Source organism: Hemitrygon akajei, chromosome 4, assembly GCF_048418815.1.
Source record: "Hemitrygon akajei chromosome 4, sHemAka1.3, whole genome shotgun sequence".
Taxonomy (NCBI): Eukaryota; Metazoa; Chordata; class Chondrichthyes; order Myliobatiformes; family Dasyatidae; genus Hemitrygon; species Hemitrygon akajei.
Window position 1 is genome coordinate 65,865,807 of NC_133127.1, and position 19,609 is coordinate 65,885,415.

The 19,609-nt window shown below is 43.5% G+C and overlaps 1 protein-coding gene across 4 annotated transcripts in view; it reads right to left on the reverse strand.

The window, feature by feature from the left end:
• Positions 1 to 19,609, reverse strand: part of LOC140726403 (alpha-1,3-mannosyl-glycoprotein 4-beta-N-acetylglucosaminyltransferase B-like) — a 203,860-nt gene that overhangs the window by 94,049 nt on the left and 90,202 nt on the right. For all 4 annotated transcript variants that reach the window (XM_073042738.1, XM_073042737.1, XM_073042739.1 and 1 more), the window contains exon 4: positions 3,237 to 3,370. In XM_073042738.1, coding sequence (XP_072898839.1) covers positions 3,237 to 3,370 — 134 coding nt within the window. The remainder of the gene's footprint in view (positions 1 to 3,236; positions 3,371 to 19,609) is intronic.

The following is a 19,609-nucleotide window of genomic DNA, read 5'->3' on the forward strand; positions in this document are numbered from 1 at the left end:
GCGGAACTTGTCAAGGTTATTCTATACAGGGATACTACAGCCATCAATCTACATATGGATAGATCCCAGGTCTCAAGGCTAAAAGGAAAGTAACCGGCCTATCAGATCAGTGTAGTGCATTCCTTATCATCTCACTGCAGAAGTAAGTTGACAATATAGTTAGGTCAGCATGACAAAAGTTCCAGCTAGGCACACATTAAAAAGTCAAAGTACAGGAGTACTTATTTATAGTTTATAAATTATAGTTGTGTTATAGTTTATAGTTGTATTGATACGTATATGAATGTTGCAACCCAGTAGATGATTCAAAAATTCCACTTCCTGGAACTATAGCAGGCTCAATAAGAGATGTTTGACTTTGCATTTGACTTACTGCGCACAGGTGAGGTAATCCTGGACAGGAAGATATTTGCTTAAGAAAGAATAATTATGGTGTGGACTTTGTTGTTTGACTCATAATTTAGATGCACACACAAAATAGAATGAATCTGGCTTTCATTTCTTGTTTTAGGTAAATGAAAAAGAAATGAAATTAATAAAAGCTGGCATCACCGCTTTGCCAGATTACCATCCAAAGCAATGAGGCACATTTCTGATGTGCAGCAACTAGAGATTCTTCATGTATCATACTTTCTATTTCTAAGATGTCTCATTATTATCATAATATCAGTACTATAATCTCACAATCTCTTCCTACCCCACCAAAAGTAAGGTCTCTACTGTCTTGATTGTACTTCTCCTTTTGGCCAGAGCACAGATCCAGTTTGATGTGTGCCAACACTGATTCTAAAAGGAGGACCAAGCAAAATATTTGTTATATTCTGCCCACAATTTGTGTTTTGAGAAGCATTGCATCTGAGGGAATGGGAGGGAAAGGGGACAGTTGATTGGTACCTGGCTACTAAGATCATTTGCAGCATCCATTAGGCTGTAGTAGAATTCCTGGGCAATGCTAAGAAGGCATCTTGGCTCAAAATATTTGGTCTTAACTGATAACAAGGAAAGTTGATGAGTTATTTTTAAAATTCTTGTCTTTTTTCCAGATAATTTCAGTCAAGCAAAATTTATATTTTCATTCAATTATTTTGATTTAAGAATGACACTGGTTGTTTTCAAAAGATGCATATGGACTACTAGATAATCACAATTTTGTGTGAAGCACTGGCCTGCATAATTGTTTAAGCAGTAGACAATGGTTAATCATAATTTCGCTGTGATTTTGAAATTACATGAATTGTTATTATTACCAATTTATTTATTGCACTTTATAAATGTTAATGCATCTTTGAGTGTGGCTTTTAAAAGCTGGAAAAAAACTCATCATGCCAAAGATTAATAACAGCCAAATGAATACCCTCAAACTAAACCAAAAATAAAAAATATAAAAATTAAAACCCCATTAATTTGCATTTATTTATTCTTTAGAGGAACAATGTGGAACCGGCCTTTCTGGCCCAATGAGCTGCAATCACCCAGCAGCTCATCTACTGAACACTAGCCTAATCACAGGACAATTTACAATGACCAATTAACCCACTAACTGGTACGTCTTTAGACTGCAGGAGGAACTAGAGCACTGGGAGAAAAACCCATGCTCTCACGGGGAGAACGTACAAACTCCTTACAGACAGTGCTGAAATTGAACTCCAAACTTGGACATCCTGAGCTGTAATATTGTTGCACTAACTGCTACGCTACCATGACACACGTGATGGGGAAGTTGAGACTCAAAAGCTCAGTAAGAGATTCAAGACTGATATAATTGTAAGTGCCATCTCTTCAGGGCAAGATATAACAAAAGATGCTGTGTGTTCAGCGAGCTAATTATGTTAGAGCTATCTTTTTTCAAATACTGGAGGAAATGGTGCAACGCTTATCTACTGCATCTATTCAAAGTCGGCTTGGTGACTATCAAACCAACATTTGAATGATTGCCACATGTTGCCTAGGTAATAAGCATATTAATTGTTTGGATCACAGACCTGGCAAAGGTTTGTTTGAAGGCCAACTGTTGTACAGTTCAATGCACTTTGGAAGTTATTTTGCAGGTTATAAGGAAGGACTAAATATACTGTACAAATTTGAAAACTCCAAAGTGCATTAAAACATACTTTAAAGCAGCACTACACAGGAGGTCACTGCTTGTGTGTATGCTAACTTCAATTTAACGTGCTTTATTGTTTGACCTGAGGAATTACAGTGAAGGGGACTTTGATATAAAATGGCATGCAGCTCAAAATATGACATTTCTGGCAAATGCCGTAGTTCACAATGCCCGGGGTGTTGAGCACAATGGGACAGGTCTTTCCTTCTCATGAGTTGCCTTTCGGAATCAGTTACTTTGTAAACCACATAGGTTCAGAGGCTAGGTCTAGATCCAGAAGGCTATGAAGATGATTCTTTTTCTAAGTATTTCAACTTCTACTTTAGTCTTACCTCTGCAAGGCAGCATTTATATTGCATTCTTCAAAATTTCTAAAAGTGGGTTAAAAAATCAAAACTTTACAGCTCCTTTTAGACTAGTTTGTTGATAATTTTCCAGTGCGAGTGAGTGGTTGCTCAGGTTGATTGATGGTATCTTCGTTGCTTGACACTTAGAGATCTCTCATGGCTAAAGATTGACAGCTTGTGATTTTAGAAACTGGACAAATCATGTCATTGAGATCACTTAACCTTTGTGGGCTTCTCTCTTTGAAGTAAGTGTTGAACATCATTGCAGGCCACAATATCGGAACCATTGGGTCAGGAAATGAAGAGTGTCCCAACAGTTATAAGTATTACAAGCACCAGCACTGTCTCCTTCATGTAAGATTTGTGTTTCTAAAATTGAGGTCAAATAACAAAGGCCATCAAATGATTGACAAATTACTGCTAGCTCAAACACATTTAGAAAAATTATTTTGAAAACAAATTGCACATGAACAGCAACTTTTGTGGTATTTGGCTTAATTAATGCATCTTTCTTGGAAATGTTTGATTTGAGTTTGAATACCTAATTGGTTAGCTAATAAACTGCAGTTCAACAGGTTACCCCTTCATTATTTGATCCTATTTTCAAGCCACAGAAGTTTGTTCATACTACATGACCAATGACTATGCCAAAAGAGTAACATAACTCTAAGAACAGATTAGGAACAATTTTTAGTTGCCATGAATAAATAATAGCTTATAACCTCATTTGAAAATCAAACTTAGGTTAATATACTTGTTAAGATAACATTGAAAAAGTAACCAACCTCTGCAATGAGAACAACAATTACACAATCTCTCTTTTCGTCAGGAGAGAGCTCATAGATAAGGGAGTTCAACGTGTCCGTGAGGTAAGTCTGCGATTCTCTCTTTACTGTAGGTATGCCCATTACCATTGAGACTAGTTAAAAAAATAAGAGAGTTATTGTGAAGTAATCTATCACAATTAGAATTCTTTATGTAAATTAGGAAACTACTGCAATTTGAATTATTGTTATAATTTATGCTGTATAGATCTAATAACTACATTGAACAGAAACAAATGAACTCAACTTTTGTTTCCAATAAACCAACTAAATTATCAGTACTTATGCACAATTTTGCAGGTTATAATGAAGGACTAAGGAATAATGCTGTACAAATCTGGACACTTCAAAGTGCGTTAAAATGTACTTTAAAGCAGCACTATACAAGTCACTACTTGTGTATGTGATACCACCAACTTAACATGCTTTCTTGTTTAACCTGAGGAACTGCAGTGAAGGGGACATTTTATATAAAATGGTATACAGCTCAAAATATCACATTTCTAGCAAATGCTTAAGGTTCAAGAGGCCCTTGGTATTCCAGGTGGGTTCCATCGTTTATGTTTGATGAAAGATCAGTTGTGAGATTTATACCATTTTATATCAATATGTATGGCCAACAGCCTAGTTGTACAGTATATGTTCATCACAAGCAAAAAAAAAGATTTGCCAAATGCCTAGATGTGGGTTTCCAAACTATCAGTGGATTAAGTACTCAAGTTTTAAAGATGTGTTAAAGATGAGTGTCTTCCAACAAAATCCTTCAGACTCTTCCCCAACCAGAAGCCCATGATAAACCATGAGATCTACAACCTGATGAGGACCACAGCAATAGCATTTGTGTCTGGAAACAAAGGAAAATACAAGAAATCCACGTATGACCTCTCACTCAATGTCAACAAGACCAAGGGCAAGATTATTGACTTTAGGAGGAGGAAACCAATCCTCATCAGGGAATCTGAGGTGGAGAGAGTTAGCAACTTTAAATTCCTCAGAGTTAGCGTTTCAGGTGATTTATCCTGGGTCCAGCACATAAGCGCCATTACAAAGAAAGCACAGCAGCACCTCTACTTTCTTAGACGTTTATGAAGATTTGGCATGTCATCTAAAACTTTGACAAACTTCTGTAGATGTGCAGTGGAGATTTATTGACTGGTTGTATCATGCCCTGGTATGGAAGCACCCATGTCCTTGAATGGAAATGCCTACAAAAAGTAGTAGATAGGGTGCAGTCAATCACAGGTAAAGCCCTTCCCACCACTGAGCACATCTACACAAAGTGCCATAGCAGGAAAGTAGCACCCACTATCAAGGAACCCACCATCCAGGCCATGCTCTCTCCTCACTGCTGCCATCAGGAAGATGATTGAGTAGCCTCAAGATCCACTCCATCAGGTTCAGGAAAATTTATTATCCCTCATCTATCAGGCTCTTGAATCAGACATATCTTTACTCAACTTCGCTTGTCCCATCACTGAAATATTTCCACAACCTATGGACTCACTTTCAAAGATTTTTCATCTCATGTTCTCGACATTTATTGCCTATTTATTTCTTATTATTATTATTTCTATTATTTAAATTTTTCTTTTTGTATTTGCACAATTTGTTGGAGCATTGATTGTTTTGGTCTGCCCTGTTGGGTGCAGTCTTTGATTCATTGATTCTATCGTGTTCAGTGTTTTTTATTGTGAATGTCCTCATGGAAATGTATCTCAGGGCTGTATACAGATACATGTATGTATTTTGATAATAAACTTATTTTGTAAAAAGTTGTTGATTTTATAATAAAATTTATATATCCCAATTCTTCCCTTACTTGACTCATATTTTAAACACAAGATATTCTGCAGATTCAAGAGATCCAGTGCAACACACATAAAATACTGGAGAAACTCAGTGGGTCAGGCAGCACCAATTGCAGAGGAATGAACAGTTGACATTTCAGTCTCTGATAGTCCTGATGAAGGGTTTTGGCCCAAAACGTCAACTGTTTATTCCTTTCCATAGATGCTGCCTGACCTGCTGAGCTCCTCCAGCATTTTGTATTTTGTATGTGTTGCCTCACATTTGTTGGCTCAGGCAGGAGACTTATATTTCCCTAGGGTTGAAGTGGTTTGCAGAGAATGAAGGAATATAGTTAGTGGATATGGCAGAGTGAGCGAGCAGAGGTGACAGATGGGGATGAGGATGTGTTGAACTTGTGATATTCCAGGACAACTTCAAATGCCTTTTCAGTTTTTTTATTATTTTAAATATTTAAAGTTGGTGATTCCATCATCAATGTAGTATGCTTATGTGTTACGTTGACATCAAGAAACTGTAGACATGGTAACAATCAGGGAATCCACCCAAACTGATGCCTGTTTGCCAGCCCTCTGCGTCTGTTACTTAAACTCTTATGCAGCTCCAAAGAAAAGCTGGAAGACAATTAAAGGGCAGAAGGCAGAAAATTTTAGAAATGTAACTTGAAGTGCAGGGTCAAAATTGGCAATAAACCAAAAGCTTTGGTCTGTTGTGCAAGGATTTTCTGCCAAAGGTATCTCCAAAGTTCACAGAATCTAGAGTGGAAAGCAAACTGGAAATCTGTGGTGTTTACTGCTGTTTACTTGCAAGGAGGTGTTGGGCGATAAAATATATTGAAAGAAATTAGTAGATGAGATATGATAATTACTTTGGTCAATAACTGAATTATTTGTGCTGACTGTATACATATGACTTTTAAGAAAATCTGCTAAGAAAGCTGTACTGTAAAGAAGAAATCAAATGTTATCACAGCTGGTTTGGCAACTGGTCTGCCTAAGACTGGAAGGAATCTCAGAGAGTCATGAGCAGAGCTCAGTCCATCATGAGAACACCCCCCCCCCCCCATGGACTGCTCACGATTCTTGGTGCCTCAGAAAAAACAACCAGCATAATTAAATGCCACAACCACCCCCCACCCCAACAGTCTCTCTTCTCCACCCTCCTATCAGACAGAAGATCACTAAAGCTTGAAAACACATACCACCTGACTCAAGGACAGCTTCTGTCCTATTGTTACATGACACTGGAACGGACTTCTTGTACATTAAAGATATATCTCTTGACTCCACGGCCTACCCTCTCATGGCCCTTGGACCTCATTGTCTACCTGTACTACACCTTCTCTGTAACAGTAATACTATGTTCTGCTTTGTTATTACTTTTCCCTTGTACTGTACTACCTCAAAGTTCATACGTTATGAAATTATCTGTATAATTGAATTCATTTTTTTTTGTATGATTAACAAATTGCCAAGATGTTCCAGGTTTCCATGGGGATATTGGAGCCACCAGTATTATGAATCCCTATTTCTGGCCACATTATTGTTTTCTGTTGTGCCACATCTTGCCAAATGCAAATAAAACCATTGGTTCTGTGCATCCTTTTCCTTTTTTATCTGATTCCATTATCTGCAGCCCCTTAGTGTTTCCACTATCACCTCCCAGCCTCTGTCACTACTTCCATCATTCCCTTCCTCAGCTGAATCTGTCTGTGTATCATTCCTTCTCAACTGGGTCTATGTTTCATTCGAGCCACTTCTTCACCTCATCTTGTTCTACAGCCTCTCTCCTCTGGTCTTCAGTCCCAATGAAGGGTCTTGATGGAAAACATCATCTGTTCATTTCTCTCCTGTAGATGGTGCACAACCCACTGAGTACCTTCTGCAGATTGGTCTTTTCTCTAGACTCCACATCTGCAGTTCCTTGAGTCTCCATTACAGTTTCTACTGCCAACTAATTGGGGTTTTGAATCTCATGTCAATGTTGGAACACTCTAATACAGTTTGGTATCTTCATATTAATGAAGCATTTAAACATTAAATATTTGACAAATATCCTCTATCCATGAAAAAGGTAATTTCCCAGCATATATAATGCACAAACTCTTTTCAGGCTTCCAGCTGCGTCCAAGTGTCGTTTTAACCAACATTTCGATGACAAACTCTGCCACCTTCATCAGGGATGATGCTTAGGCATATCCAGTCCAGCGGTATATATACTCAACTCCTGTCATCCATCCCTTATGATTGGTTAGTCCTCATCCAATCAGGTTTCTGCTGTCCCTGTTACACAAGCGTGGTGGTGGACGAACCCAAGTGCAGAACACGGACGTGGAGGCAGAGTAGGGAGGCGTTATTAACGTAGCAAGCGTGGAGTCAGTATCCAGGAACGATGCTGGACTTAGAACTCGCAGTCCTAAGAGACATGAAATGAGGTTACTCACACTGGAGTCGACCAACAAACTGGCAGCTCCTTGTTATGATCACAGGGTCTTTATCCTGCATTTTCTGATGGAAAGCAGGTGTGTGTAGTTAGTGGAACTTGGGAATGATTGGAAACTAAATGAGGGGATTGAGGCCCAATTCCTGAGGTAAATAGCAAGGTGGGGTATTGCCAGAAGGGATAACAGTACTCCTCCCTCAACGGGAGCCTCCAGGCTATCCTCCAGGCAATCCTGCCTGGATGGTCCCAATGAAAATCCTAGATGAGGGAAGGGTCTAGGATGAAGGAGCGGGGGACCCAGGAATGCTCTTCTGGACCGTACCCTTCTCAGTCTACCAGGTATTGGAAACCCCTGCCCCTACGGTGCACATCCAGTAGTCTTCAGACAGTGTATGCCGGATGGTTGTCAATGATACGGGCAGGTGGGGGAGTCTCAGCCGTGGGACACAAGGGGCTCATGGAGACTGGCTTTAACTGGGAAACATGAAAAGTCGGGTGGATGTGCATAGATCTTGGCAGTTTTAGGTGGACCACTGCAGGATTGATAACACTTTTGACCTTGAATGGTCCCAGGAAGTGAGGGGTGAGTTTCCTATGCTCGTTCTTGAGTGGGATGTCCTTGGAGAAAATCCACACCATCTGCCCTAGTTGGTACTCAGGCGTCGGAGTCCAGTGTCGGTCGGCCGTTGCCTTATTGTGTTTTGCTGATCTGAGTAGGGCCGTGCCTGTCTCCTCCCAAACCTTAAGGCACTGATCGATATGGTCCTGAACCGACCGTACCGCAATCTCGTCTTCTTGCGTGGGGAACATCGGGGGTTGGTACCCCAGGGAACACTCGAATGGAGACCTTCCAATGGCAGAGCTCACCGGAGAGTTGTGGGCGTACTCAACCCATGGGAGGTGGTCGCTCCAGGTTGACGGGTTGTTTGCTGTTACACAACGTAGCCCACCTCCAGGTCTTGGTTGACCCGTTCCACCTGCCAGTTCGCCTGGGGTTGGAAGCCAGATGACAGGCTGACCAATGCACCTAAGACTTGATAGAAGGCCTTCTATACCTGTGAGACAAACTGGGGACCTCGATCAGAGATGATGTCTGTGGGGATTCCGTGAAGGCGGAAGATGTGGCGGATGAGAAGATCTGCAGTTTCTTGAGAGGAAGGGAGGGCTACGAAGTGCAGTGCCTTGGAGAACCGGCCTACCACGGTGAGTACGGTGGTGTTCCCACATGAAGGGGATAGACCAGTGTCGAGGTCTAGGGTGATGTGTGACCAAGGATGACCAGGGACAGGTAGAGGACGACATAAACCGGCAGGTGACTGATGAGAGGCTTTTCCCCGGGCACAGATGGAACATGCAGAGACATAGGAACGGGTATCCGCCTCCATGGACAACCACCAAAAGTGTTTTTTCAGCAGCGCTAGAGTCCGATCACTCCCGGGGTGGCAGGCGAACCGAGATGTGTGCCCCCATTGGAGAACCTGAGGCCTGACAGAAACGGGCACGTACAGGCGATCGCCAGGTCCATTGCCAGGGTCCGGGTCATCCCGTTGGGCTTCTTTTACTTTGGACTTGATCTCCCAAGTGAGGGTGACAACCACGCAGGATGGTGGGAGGACAGTCCCTGGGCTGGAGGTGTTCTCCTTGGAGTTGTATTGGTGGGAGAGTGCGTCCGGCTTCCCGTTCTTGGACCCTCGACAGTATGTGAGGGAAAACTTGAACCATCCAAAAAATAACGCCCAACGGGCCTGGTGGGATTTCAAACGTTTGGTGGTCTGAATATACCCCAGGTTTTTATGATCAGTCCATACCACAAATGGTTGTTCTGCCCCCTCCAGCCAGTGCCTCCATTCGTCTAATGTTAGTTTGACCACCAGGAGTTCCCAATTCTCCACGTCGTAATTCCGCTCGGCGGGGGACAGTCATCAAGAATAGAAGGTGCAGGGGTGAAGCTTTTCATCCAAACTTGATCTTTGGGACAGGACTGCTCCTATCCCGGAGTCAGAGGTGTCCACCTCGACAATGAATTGACAGGCTGGGTCCAGATGGACCAGGATGGAAGTGGTGGTCAAATGCCTCTTCAGGTCGGTGAATACCAAGTCAGTTCAGAGTCCCAACAGAAGGGGGTAGTAGGTGAGGTAAGCCGGGTAAGGGGGCCGCCACTCAACTGTAGTCTCTGATAAATTGGCAGTAGAAGTTTGCAAACCCCAGGAATGGTTGAATTTGTTTGCGGGTCGTGGGCCTAGGCCATTCTTCCACTGCCCTCACCTGCCTGCTCTCGATGATATAAACCAGGAAGCTGACCAAAGGAACGTTGAACTCCCATTTTTCTGCCTTCACAAATAATTGGTTTTCTCCAGTTCTCTGGAGGACTTGACGGACGTGGTGAACGTGTTCTTGGGGGGGTGCTAGAAAATATCAGGATATCATCAAGGTAAGCAAATACGAAGCGATTAATAAAGTCCCTCAGTATGTCATTAATGAGGGCTTGAAAGACAACAGGAGCATTGGTGAGGCCAAACGGCATGATCAAATATTCGAAGTGGCTCAGAGGTGTATTAAAGGCCGTCTTCCACTCGTCCTCCTCCCTCACCCTGACTAGAGGGTAGGCGTTACGAAGGTCTGGTTTTGAGAAAATGGTGGTTCCATGCAGTGGTTCAAAAGCTGAAGTAATGAGGGTAGAGGGTACTTATTCTTAACTGTTATACTGTTTATGCCTCTGTAATCAATACAAGGATGAAGCGACCCGTCCTTCTTTTCTACAAAAAAAAACTGGCGCCTACCAGGAAAATGAAGGTCTGATAATGCCCGCCACAAGGGACTCGCTGATGTACTTCTCCATAGCCTCTCACTCCAGTCGGGATAGGTTAAAAAGGTGACTGGTGGGTAGCGAGGCCCTGAGGAGAAGGTCGATGGCACAATCATATGGGTGGTGCATTGTTTACTGAATACCGGTCCCAGGTCATGGTATTCTGTGGGGACTCGGGACAAATCGAGGGGTTCTGGGACAGGCGAGGTCACGGTAGCTTCCTTGGGAGATGGGGCTGACTGCAGACAGTTGGTGTCGCAAGACTGGCTCAATTTGGCTGTCCTCCTGGTAGACCAGTCGATGTGGGGATTGTGTTGGGTCGGCCATGGATACCCTAGAACTACCAGGGCTAGTGGTGAATGAATGAAACTGAATCGTACCTCCTCCCGATGGTGCCAGATAGGATCAAGGTCAGGGGTGACATACAGTGGGTCACCCGAGCCAGCAGTTTTCCATCTAGGGCCTCCAGGGGTGTAGTTAGCGGCTCGCGAAGTATTCCGGCCTGGGAAGCTATGTCTTCGTCCAGCAGATTTCCCTGGGCACCGGAATCCACCAAAGCGGATAGGGACGGAGACTGTCGTTGGTAATTCACGGTAGCCGGGATCTGTATCCGAGTCTGGGGGGCTGAAGGGAGTATTGTCCGGCTCACCAGGGCCCCCTTTTACACTGGTGAGCCCACCCTTTTGGCCACTGAGGGCAGGTATCCCGGAAATGTCCTGGCTGGCCATAATAGAATCAATCCCCAGCTCTCCACCTCTGAAGTCGTTCGGCCAGGAAGAGCCGGTTCCGTCCCAGCTGCATCGGTTCCTCCCCCCGGGTGGTGGGGACGGTCGGAGCAGGAGCTACACTTGGAGCAGCTGGGGAAGGGAGGCTGGCTGGCACTGATAAGGTGGACCGTGGGCTTCTCCGAGGAGCGGGGCGACTGGTTCTTTCTCTCAGCCACTCTTGAAGTCGATTATCTAACCTAGTGACTAGCGAGATCAGAGAGTCCCTTGCTGCCAGTTCATCCTGGGTTGTTTGAAGACTTTCCTCATTTCAGCAACAAAGGAGGGGAAGGAGGAACAAACCTCTGGTCGGTTATCCCATATCGCGGTTACTCAAGCCAAGGCTTCCCCTCGTAACAGCCCCATGATGTCCGCAATCTTGGATTTATCTGAAGTGTAGGTACGTGGCTGTAGCTCAAAGACCAGAGAGCATTGTAACAGGAAGGCCTGGCAGCTCCCTAGGTCCCCAGCATAGGGTTCGGGCTCAGGGACGTATGACCCTCGAGGGGACTGTGTTGCTGATCCCAGGGGCGACGCCATCCCGAGCAGTGCGGTTTGGGTAGTCAGGATTCTCGGAGGGGACGGAGAAAGGAAAGTGGAAACTCGGTCCACCTGCTCACTGACCTTCCGTACATTTATGGGCAGCATCCAAAGGTTTTCCATGACCTCCCTAAGTAGTTGGTCGTGGGCACCCAGTAGGTAGCCCTGACTGGTGAGGGCCTGTTGTACGGAATCCATGGCCGCTGGGTTCATTATGACCAGTTCGTTCTGTTACACAAGCGTGGCGGTGGACGAACCCAAGTGCAGAACACAGGCACGGAGGCAGAGTCGGGAGGCATTATTGACATAGCGAGCGTGGAATCGGTATCCAGGAATGATGCTAGACTTAGAACTGGCAGTCCTAAGAACCATGAAACGAGGTTACTCACACCAGAGTCGACCAACAAACTGGCAGCTCCTTGTTGTGATCACAGGGTCTTTATCCTGCATTTTCTGATGGAAAGCAGGTGTGTGTAGTTGGTGGAACCTGGGGGATTGCCAGAAGGAACCATGACAGTCCCACCTTGTTTCAAATTGTATTCCAGTTCTTAATTAGAGCGAGACCTTCATCTATGTTGAAATTCTTATTCTCTAGTCTTATTTCAATGGCTTCCTTCACCAAATGGTCCCAAAAGCCTCTGATGCGGAACAGTAGTTCTCTGTCATCACTCACATGGACTTGTATACCTCAATAATAACAGCCACCATCATGCCTCCAAAATACCTGTAGATTAACCATGCAAAAACTATTTCAGATCTGGAGAGTCTCCACAAGGAAATAAGATGATTACACTCAGTATTCCTACTGAATGGCTGAGAAGGCAAAGGAAATCACTCGGGCCCTTAAAAAGCCGATGGAAAACCCAGGAAACCTAATGAGGAGGAACCTGTCACTACCGCCCAACCTCCCTATATTTCCATGGTTTCTGGAAGGATCGCCAGGATCCTGAAGAAATATCAGATAAATACGTTCCACAAACCTGTTAAGAAGCTCAAATCCCAGCTTATGCTGGTCAAAGATAACCTGGGACTCAAGATGGTTGGCACTTACAAGATTCCCTGTGAATGCAGAGTAGCGTATATCGGCCAGACAGGGCACATGGTGAAAACCCACTTCAAGGAGTAGAGGAGGTGTATCTGGTTGGGTTAGCTGGAGAAATTGGTGGTACAGGACATTGTATATGCAGTGACCACAGGATTGAATTTGACGGAACAAAACTACTGTTCCGCACCAGTGACCTTTTGGACCGCCTGGTGAAGGAAGCCATTGAAATTTAACTAGAGAATAAGAATTTCAACAGAGACGAAAGTCTCATTCTAAATAAAAAGTGGAATGCGATTTTAAACAAGGTGGAACAATGGAAATCTGATTGGACAATGGGAGTTGAGCATATGTATCTCTGGACTAGATATGCCTAGGTATTATTCCTGATGAAGATGGCGGAGTTTATCATAGAAACATCGGTTAAAATTGAAACTTGGATCCAGCTAAAAGCTAGAGAAGTGTCAATACATCCTCTATCCATATTTGTTGCAAAACTGAAAATGTATTCATTATACATCTGCAAGAAAAAGTTTGTGAACCCTTTTCAATTACCTGTTTTTCTGCATGGATTTCACATAAAATGTGATCTGATCTCATATAATAGACCAACACAATCTGCTTGAACTAATAATACAAAAACAATTGTAGTTCTTCTTGCCAACACTGAGTACACCATTTAAACATTCACTGTCTAGGTTCAAAAAGTATGTGAACGTTTGGGGTAATGCCTTCCACAAAAGCTATTTGGAGTCAGGTGTTCCAGTCAATGAGATGAGATTGGAGGTGAGGGTTGTAGAGGTGTCCTGCCCTATAGAACATGACACACGAGGTCAGGTTACAGACAAAGCCTGCTCTTCTCAGGAAAGATCTGTTTATGCGCACTATGCCTTGATTAAAACAACTTTCAGAGGACCTTAGAAGAAGAATTGTAGAGATGATTGAAGCCAGAAAAGTCTACAAAAGCATTTCTAATGTGTTTCTGAGTGTTCATCAGTCTATAGTAAGTGAAATTGTCTACAAATAGAGGAAATTCAGTACTGTTGCTACTCTCCCTAGGAGAAGGAATCCTACAAAGATCACACCAAGAGCACAACGTGCAATGCTGAAGGAGGTGAAAAAGAACCCAAGGGTAACAGCAAAAGACCTGCAGAATTCTTTAGAGCTTGCTAAAGTCTCCATTCGTTGTCCACTACAAGAAAACAGTGAACAAGAATGGCGTTCATGGAAGGAAACCACTGCTCTCCCAAAAAACATTGCTGCAGACTCAAGTTTGTAAAAGACCATTTGGATGTTCCACAATGCTTCTGGGGCAGTGTTCTGTGGAAAGATGAGACAAAAATTGAACCTTTTGGCAAAAATGCACACTGCTATGTTTGGAGGGACAAGGGCACTGCACATCCTCATCCTAACAGTGAAGCATGGTGAATTGAGCATCATGATTTGGGGCTGCTTTGCTACCTCAGTGCTTCGACAGTTTGCAACCATTGAGGAAATGATAAATTCAAAACTCTTTCAAGACATTTTACAGGAGAATATCAGGGTAGCAGTCCATCACTGAAGCATAATAGAAGCTGGATGATGCATCTAGACAATGATCTGAAACAGAAGAGTAAATCAGCAACAGAATTGTTTTGAAAACAAGAAAATTTGTGATTTGGAACGGCTAGGTCAGAGTCCAGACCTTAACCATTGAGATGTTGTGGCAAGACCTGAAGAGGGCTGTTCATGTGAAGTATCCCCAGAAATAATGATGAACTGATATAGGTTTGTATGTAGGAATGGTCTAAAATTCCTCCTTGCTGTCGTGTAGGTCTGATCAGTGGCTACAGGAAATGTTTGGTAGAGGTTATTGCTGATAAAGGAGTTTCTACCTGTTAATAAATACAAGGGTTCACATACTTTTTCCAGCCTGGACTGTGAATGATTAAATAATGTGTTCAATAAAGACATGAAAAGTTTTGTTATTGTTTGTCATTAGTTTAGATAGATAGATAGATAGATAGATAGATAGATAGATAGATAGATGGATACTTTATTCATCCCCATGAGGAAATTCAACTTTTTTCCAATGTCCCATACACTTGTTGTAGCAAAACTAATTACATACAATATTTAACTCAGTAAAAAATATGATATGCATCTAAATCACTATCTCAAAAAGCATTAATAATAGCTTTTAAAAAGTTCTTAAGTCCTGGCGGTTGAATTGTAAAGCCTAATGGCATTGGGGAGTATTGACCTCTTCATCCTGTCTGAGGAGCATTGCATCGATAGTAACCTGTCGCTGAAACTGCTTCTCTGTCTCTGGATGGTGCTATGTAGAGGATGTTCAGAGTTTAGGCTGATTGTGTTTGTACTTTTTAAGACTTAGATGAAGATCAGACCACATTTTATGAATAATTAATACTGAAAACCAAGTAATTGCAAAGGGCTCACAAACAATAGACAATAGACAGTAGGTGCAGGAGTAGGCCATTCGGCCCTTCTAGCCAGCACTGCCATTCACTGTGATCATGGCCTTTTCTTGCAACTGCTAGTTGGATACAAACTCATCACATTCAGGGAATTGCAAATGCTAGGGTAATTTGAATCCTTATAGCCATCTTACAGACACGCAACAAACACCACAGAAGATGTTAATCCTGATCATGTGCCATTTGCCATATTGTTTTAGAGTCCTATTGACATCCAGGGGAAATTCCAACTTAAAGAGATTTATTTTCTGAATCAGATTCATCCCCAGTATTGGTTACTTGTGCTTTTGGTCTAGTTCAGGAAAAAGATTGTAAAAGATGACAATTTCAAACTGGTGCAAATTAATGAAATTGTGATCGAAAGAACTAAAGGAAACAGGATTACAGAAAGCATTACAAGAGTTAGAATCCTGATTGTGGAGAAAAAGCCAGACAAGCTCCTGTTTTCCCTGCAACCAGGAAGTGGAGAGCACTGGAGAATGGAAATAGTAATGGAGGCTGGAGGGCATTAGTGGGGCAACAAGGGGCTGCAGATGGTAGAATTTGATTGGAAAGAATAGTGAAGTAAAGAATCATATGAGGGAGATGGGGTGGACAGATAGAGACAGTGGGGGGGTGGGCACCCAGTGGGAGGAGTATGTGAGTGAGGGGGCAAATGAGTACAAGGAGGAAGATGGAAAGAAACCAGATGAAGGGGGCTGGCGTAGGTGTAGGAGGAACTTTGTAGCCCAGGAGGATGCGAGAAAAAGGGTAGAGGGGGGCAATTTTCCCATGCTGTTTACAATTTAGCAAAGGTGACGGGTATACAATAGTAAAAGTGGTAATGTAGTATTCTGCTTCGATAAGTATGCCAAGTTCCATGTTAATTAGGTGGTCCATTCTTCATCATTTTAAGAGCATGGTGAGGGGCAGCAATTAAAGGATTATTCCCATCGTACATTGGGTTTCAGTGAAGCTTCAGCCATTTGAAATTGAAGGCTCCTTTTCTTTAGCCACAAAGAGCTCCCTCACCGCTCCAGGCCTGACCTCCATTGCGGTCCGTGTGGAGCTTGCACGCTCTCCATCTGACCGAGTGGGAGGAAGTGATCTTTCCTCCCACTTCCTGAAGATGTAGGTGTTGATGGGTTAACTGGCCACTGTAGTTTGCCCCCCCCCCCCCCCCGCCGGTCTGCAGGTGAGTGGTGGGAATGTGGAGGTAATACAATGAGATTAGTATAAAGAGGAGCTTGATGGAGAGCTGGGAGCAAAGGATCTGTTCCTGTGCTGACGGTAAAGACCCACATTATAGAATAAATCAAGGCAGCCTCAGCTGAGTTTCAGGTGGCTGTGAATCCACATTGTGAGGCTTCCAATAATCTAATTATGTAAGCAAACATCATCAGATGGTCTATAAACTGATGAGAAACAGAAGCATTTCCAAAGTCAGAATCATATAAGCAGCTAACGTTGAGTTTAACTGCTCTGTTAGCGTCTGCCTGATCTCTCACCACCGCAATAAACAGGAGATGGAGAAGCTGTAATAAAATTGAACAATTAAAAATTTATTAAAGCTATAGATCAAAAGAAGAGCAAATACACGACTCTCAGGAGATACAAATCTACTTAGAACTTATCATTGGAAGTGGAGCAAAAAAACACAAAGGAACTCAGGGTTAGGCAGCATCCGTGGAGTGAGTCCCTTCATCTGGACTGAAAGAATAGATGGGGGACAACCGATATAAAGAGGTGAGGGGAAAGGGTGGGGCAAGTGCGGACAAGTGATAGGTAACTCCAGGGGTCGTTGGCAGATGAGGGAGGAAGAATGGAGAGAAAGACAAAGGCTTAGAAATGGTAGGTGGATGCAAGAAAGGGCTGCAAATGATGGAACCTGATCAGAAAGGAACATAAAGGTTGGAACCAAATAAGCGAACAAAGGCAGGTGGGGACAGGTGACCAGTGGGAGAGTGTGTGGGCGATGGGCAGATAGAATAGGTGGGGTGGCTGATAAATGAGTTGGGCACGTTTGTAAAGAAGGGTATGTGTGAGAGGACTTCAGTGGATCAGAAGGAACAGGAAAGGGTCAAAGAGTGTCAGGTTGCCTGAAGTAGAAGAATTCAAAATTAACGTCAGTCCTTTGTAGATTACTCGGGCGCTGTTGTTGTTCTTCTAGCTTGTGTTTAGCCTCAATCTGGCAGTAGTGGAGGCTGAGGACAGACTGCTCGGTCTTGGAATGGGAAGGGACTTAAAAGGGCTATCAACCAGAAACTCCAGGTAGCCATGGCGGACAGCATGCAGGATCTCAGCAAAGTAGTCTCACCGAAATGGAGGAGGCCACGTTGAGAGCACCAAAAACAAAGATTGGCAGCGGTACATGTGAATCTCTGCTCTCACTGGAAGGCCTGTTTAGATCCCTGGATGGAGGTGAGGAGGGACAGGTGGAGATAGAAATTGCACCTTCTACAGTTTTCAGGGAAAGTGACCATTGAGACAAAGCAAGAATGGATCCCACAGAAAACATAAAATGATAAGGAGGGGGAGATGTAAGTAGTGGCAGGATCTTGCTGTAGCTAGTGGAAACATCAAAGAATGATGTGTAGGATAGGAAGGAGAGTGGCGTGAAAGGTAAGGACCAAGGGAAATCCGTCGCTGCTTTGTCTGGGGTGGGGAAGGCACAGTGACAGCAAAAGTACAGGAAATTGAAGAGATCCAGAGAGGGCTCCATCAACCACAGTGGGGGTGAAGACACAGTTCCTGAGAAAGGAGGACATCTCAGATACCCTGCAGTAGAAAGCCTCATCTCAAGAACAGACGCAGCATAGACAGAGAAACTGCAAGAAATGGATGGATGGTTTAGGGTGGCTGATACACAGTAATGAAGACACTAACAGAGAGGCAGTGGTCAGCAATTGAGTGTAGTCAAATTAGATGGCAGCAAATTCATGAAAGCTCAGGTACTTCCCTGGGGTGGAGTCTTGTCTGTCCTATTAATCTACAAAAGGAGAGATTGCTAGACCACTGCAGCAACCTGTGAACCTGGGTATCCATGGCGATATGATAGGCCAGTCAGAGCTTGCTGATTCTTGAGTTTCCACCTCAGCATCCAAACAATGGCTGGCTTCTTGTGTTGTGCAAAAGCTGAACCTTGGCCACCAGAAGCTGTATCTCAGCAGACTTTGGATTTGGATTTGACTGCCTCATCCAGACTGCAGTCCGAGTTACATAAAATATGAGTGAAGTCAATCCCAAACTCCTTGACACTCTTCATAGATGTTCTGGCAGACCTGACTGTACCAGCATTTCATGCACTCTCTGCCCACAGTTTGCCTGACAGAATGCCCATCGATGGCCTGTGCAACCAAACATGTGCTGCCTCATCCTGTAGCCAGCCTACCCCTGTGATATCCTTTGTCCCAGCCTCATCGCTAGCTGTAAGTTCCCAGTCTCTGACCCAAGCGCCGACTTTGCCTCTAAGCCTACCCTTAAATTACTGTGTCAGTATCTGAGCTGGTGACTGAGCGTGTGAAGTTGAGTGATTCATGTCTTTATAGTGTCATAGAGTACCTCAGCACACCTAGTCTTTGCCAAACTACTATTCTGCCTCCTTCCATCAGCCCACTCCTATGGTACATCATACCCCTCGCATCCATGTGCTTATCCAAATTTCTCTTAAGTGTTGAAATGAAACCCACATACACCTTTTCCACTGGCAGTTCATTCCACAGTCCCATCCCCTTCTGTGTAAAGAAATTACCTCCTCAGGTTCCACTTAAATATTTCACCTTTTACCCTTATCTATGACCTCTAGTTCTAGTCTCACTTAACCACAGTGGAAATAGTTTGCTTGTCTATACCCCTCATGAGTACCCCTTGTCTCCAAGCTCTTCTATCATTGCTGAAACCACTAGATGTCATCTAAGGCTGTGGTGGGGAGTATAAGCTTCATGTTTAAACTTACTGTGTTGTTCACATCAGAAGAGTCTGGGGGAGGAAGTGGAAGTAGAATGTGAGGAGGAAGATCAGCTATCAGGATATCATTGTCCTTTACAGTCCGTGTCTGCTGAGGACTTCTAATGGCTGTTACGAGGGGTGATTGATAAGTTCGTGGCCTAAGGTAGAAAGAGTCAATTTTAGAAAACCTAGCACATTTATTTTTCAACATAGTCCCCTCCTACATTTACACACTTAGTCCAGCGGTCGTGGAGCATACGGATCTTGGCCTCCAGAAAGTCTCCACAGCAGGGGTGATTGATAAGTTTGTGGCCTAAGGTAGAAGGAGATGAGTTATACAGCTCTCGTTACTTGCACATGCAGGTCAACTCTTTAAGTGATTATGCAGAAAGTTTAAAGTTAATAAATCATCTCCTTTTATCTTAGACCACAAACTTATTAATCACCCCAATGAGTTATTAACTTCAAACTTTCTGCATAATCACTCAAAGAGTTGAACTGCATGTGCATGTAACGAGAGCTGTATAACT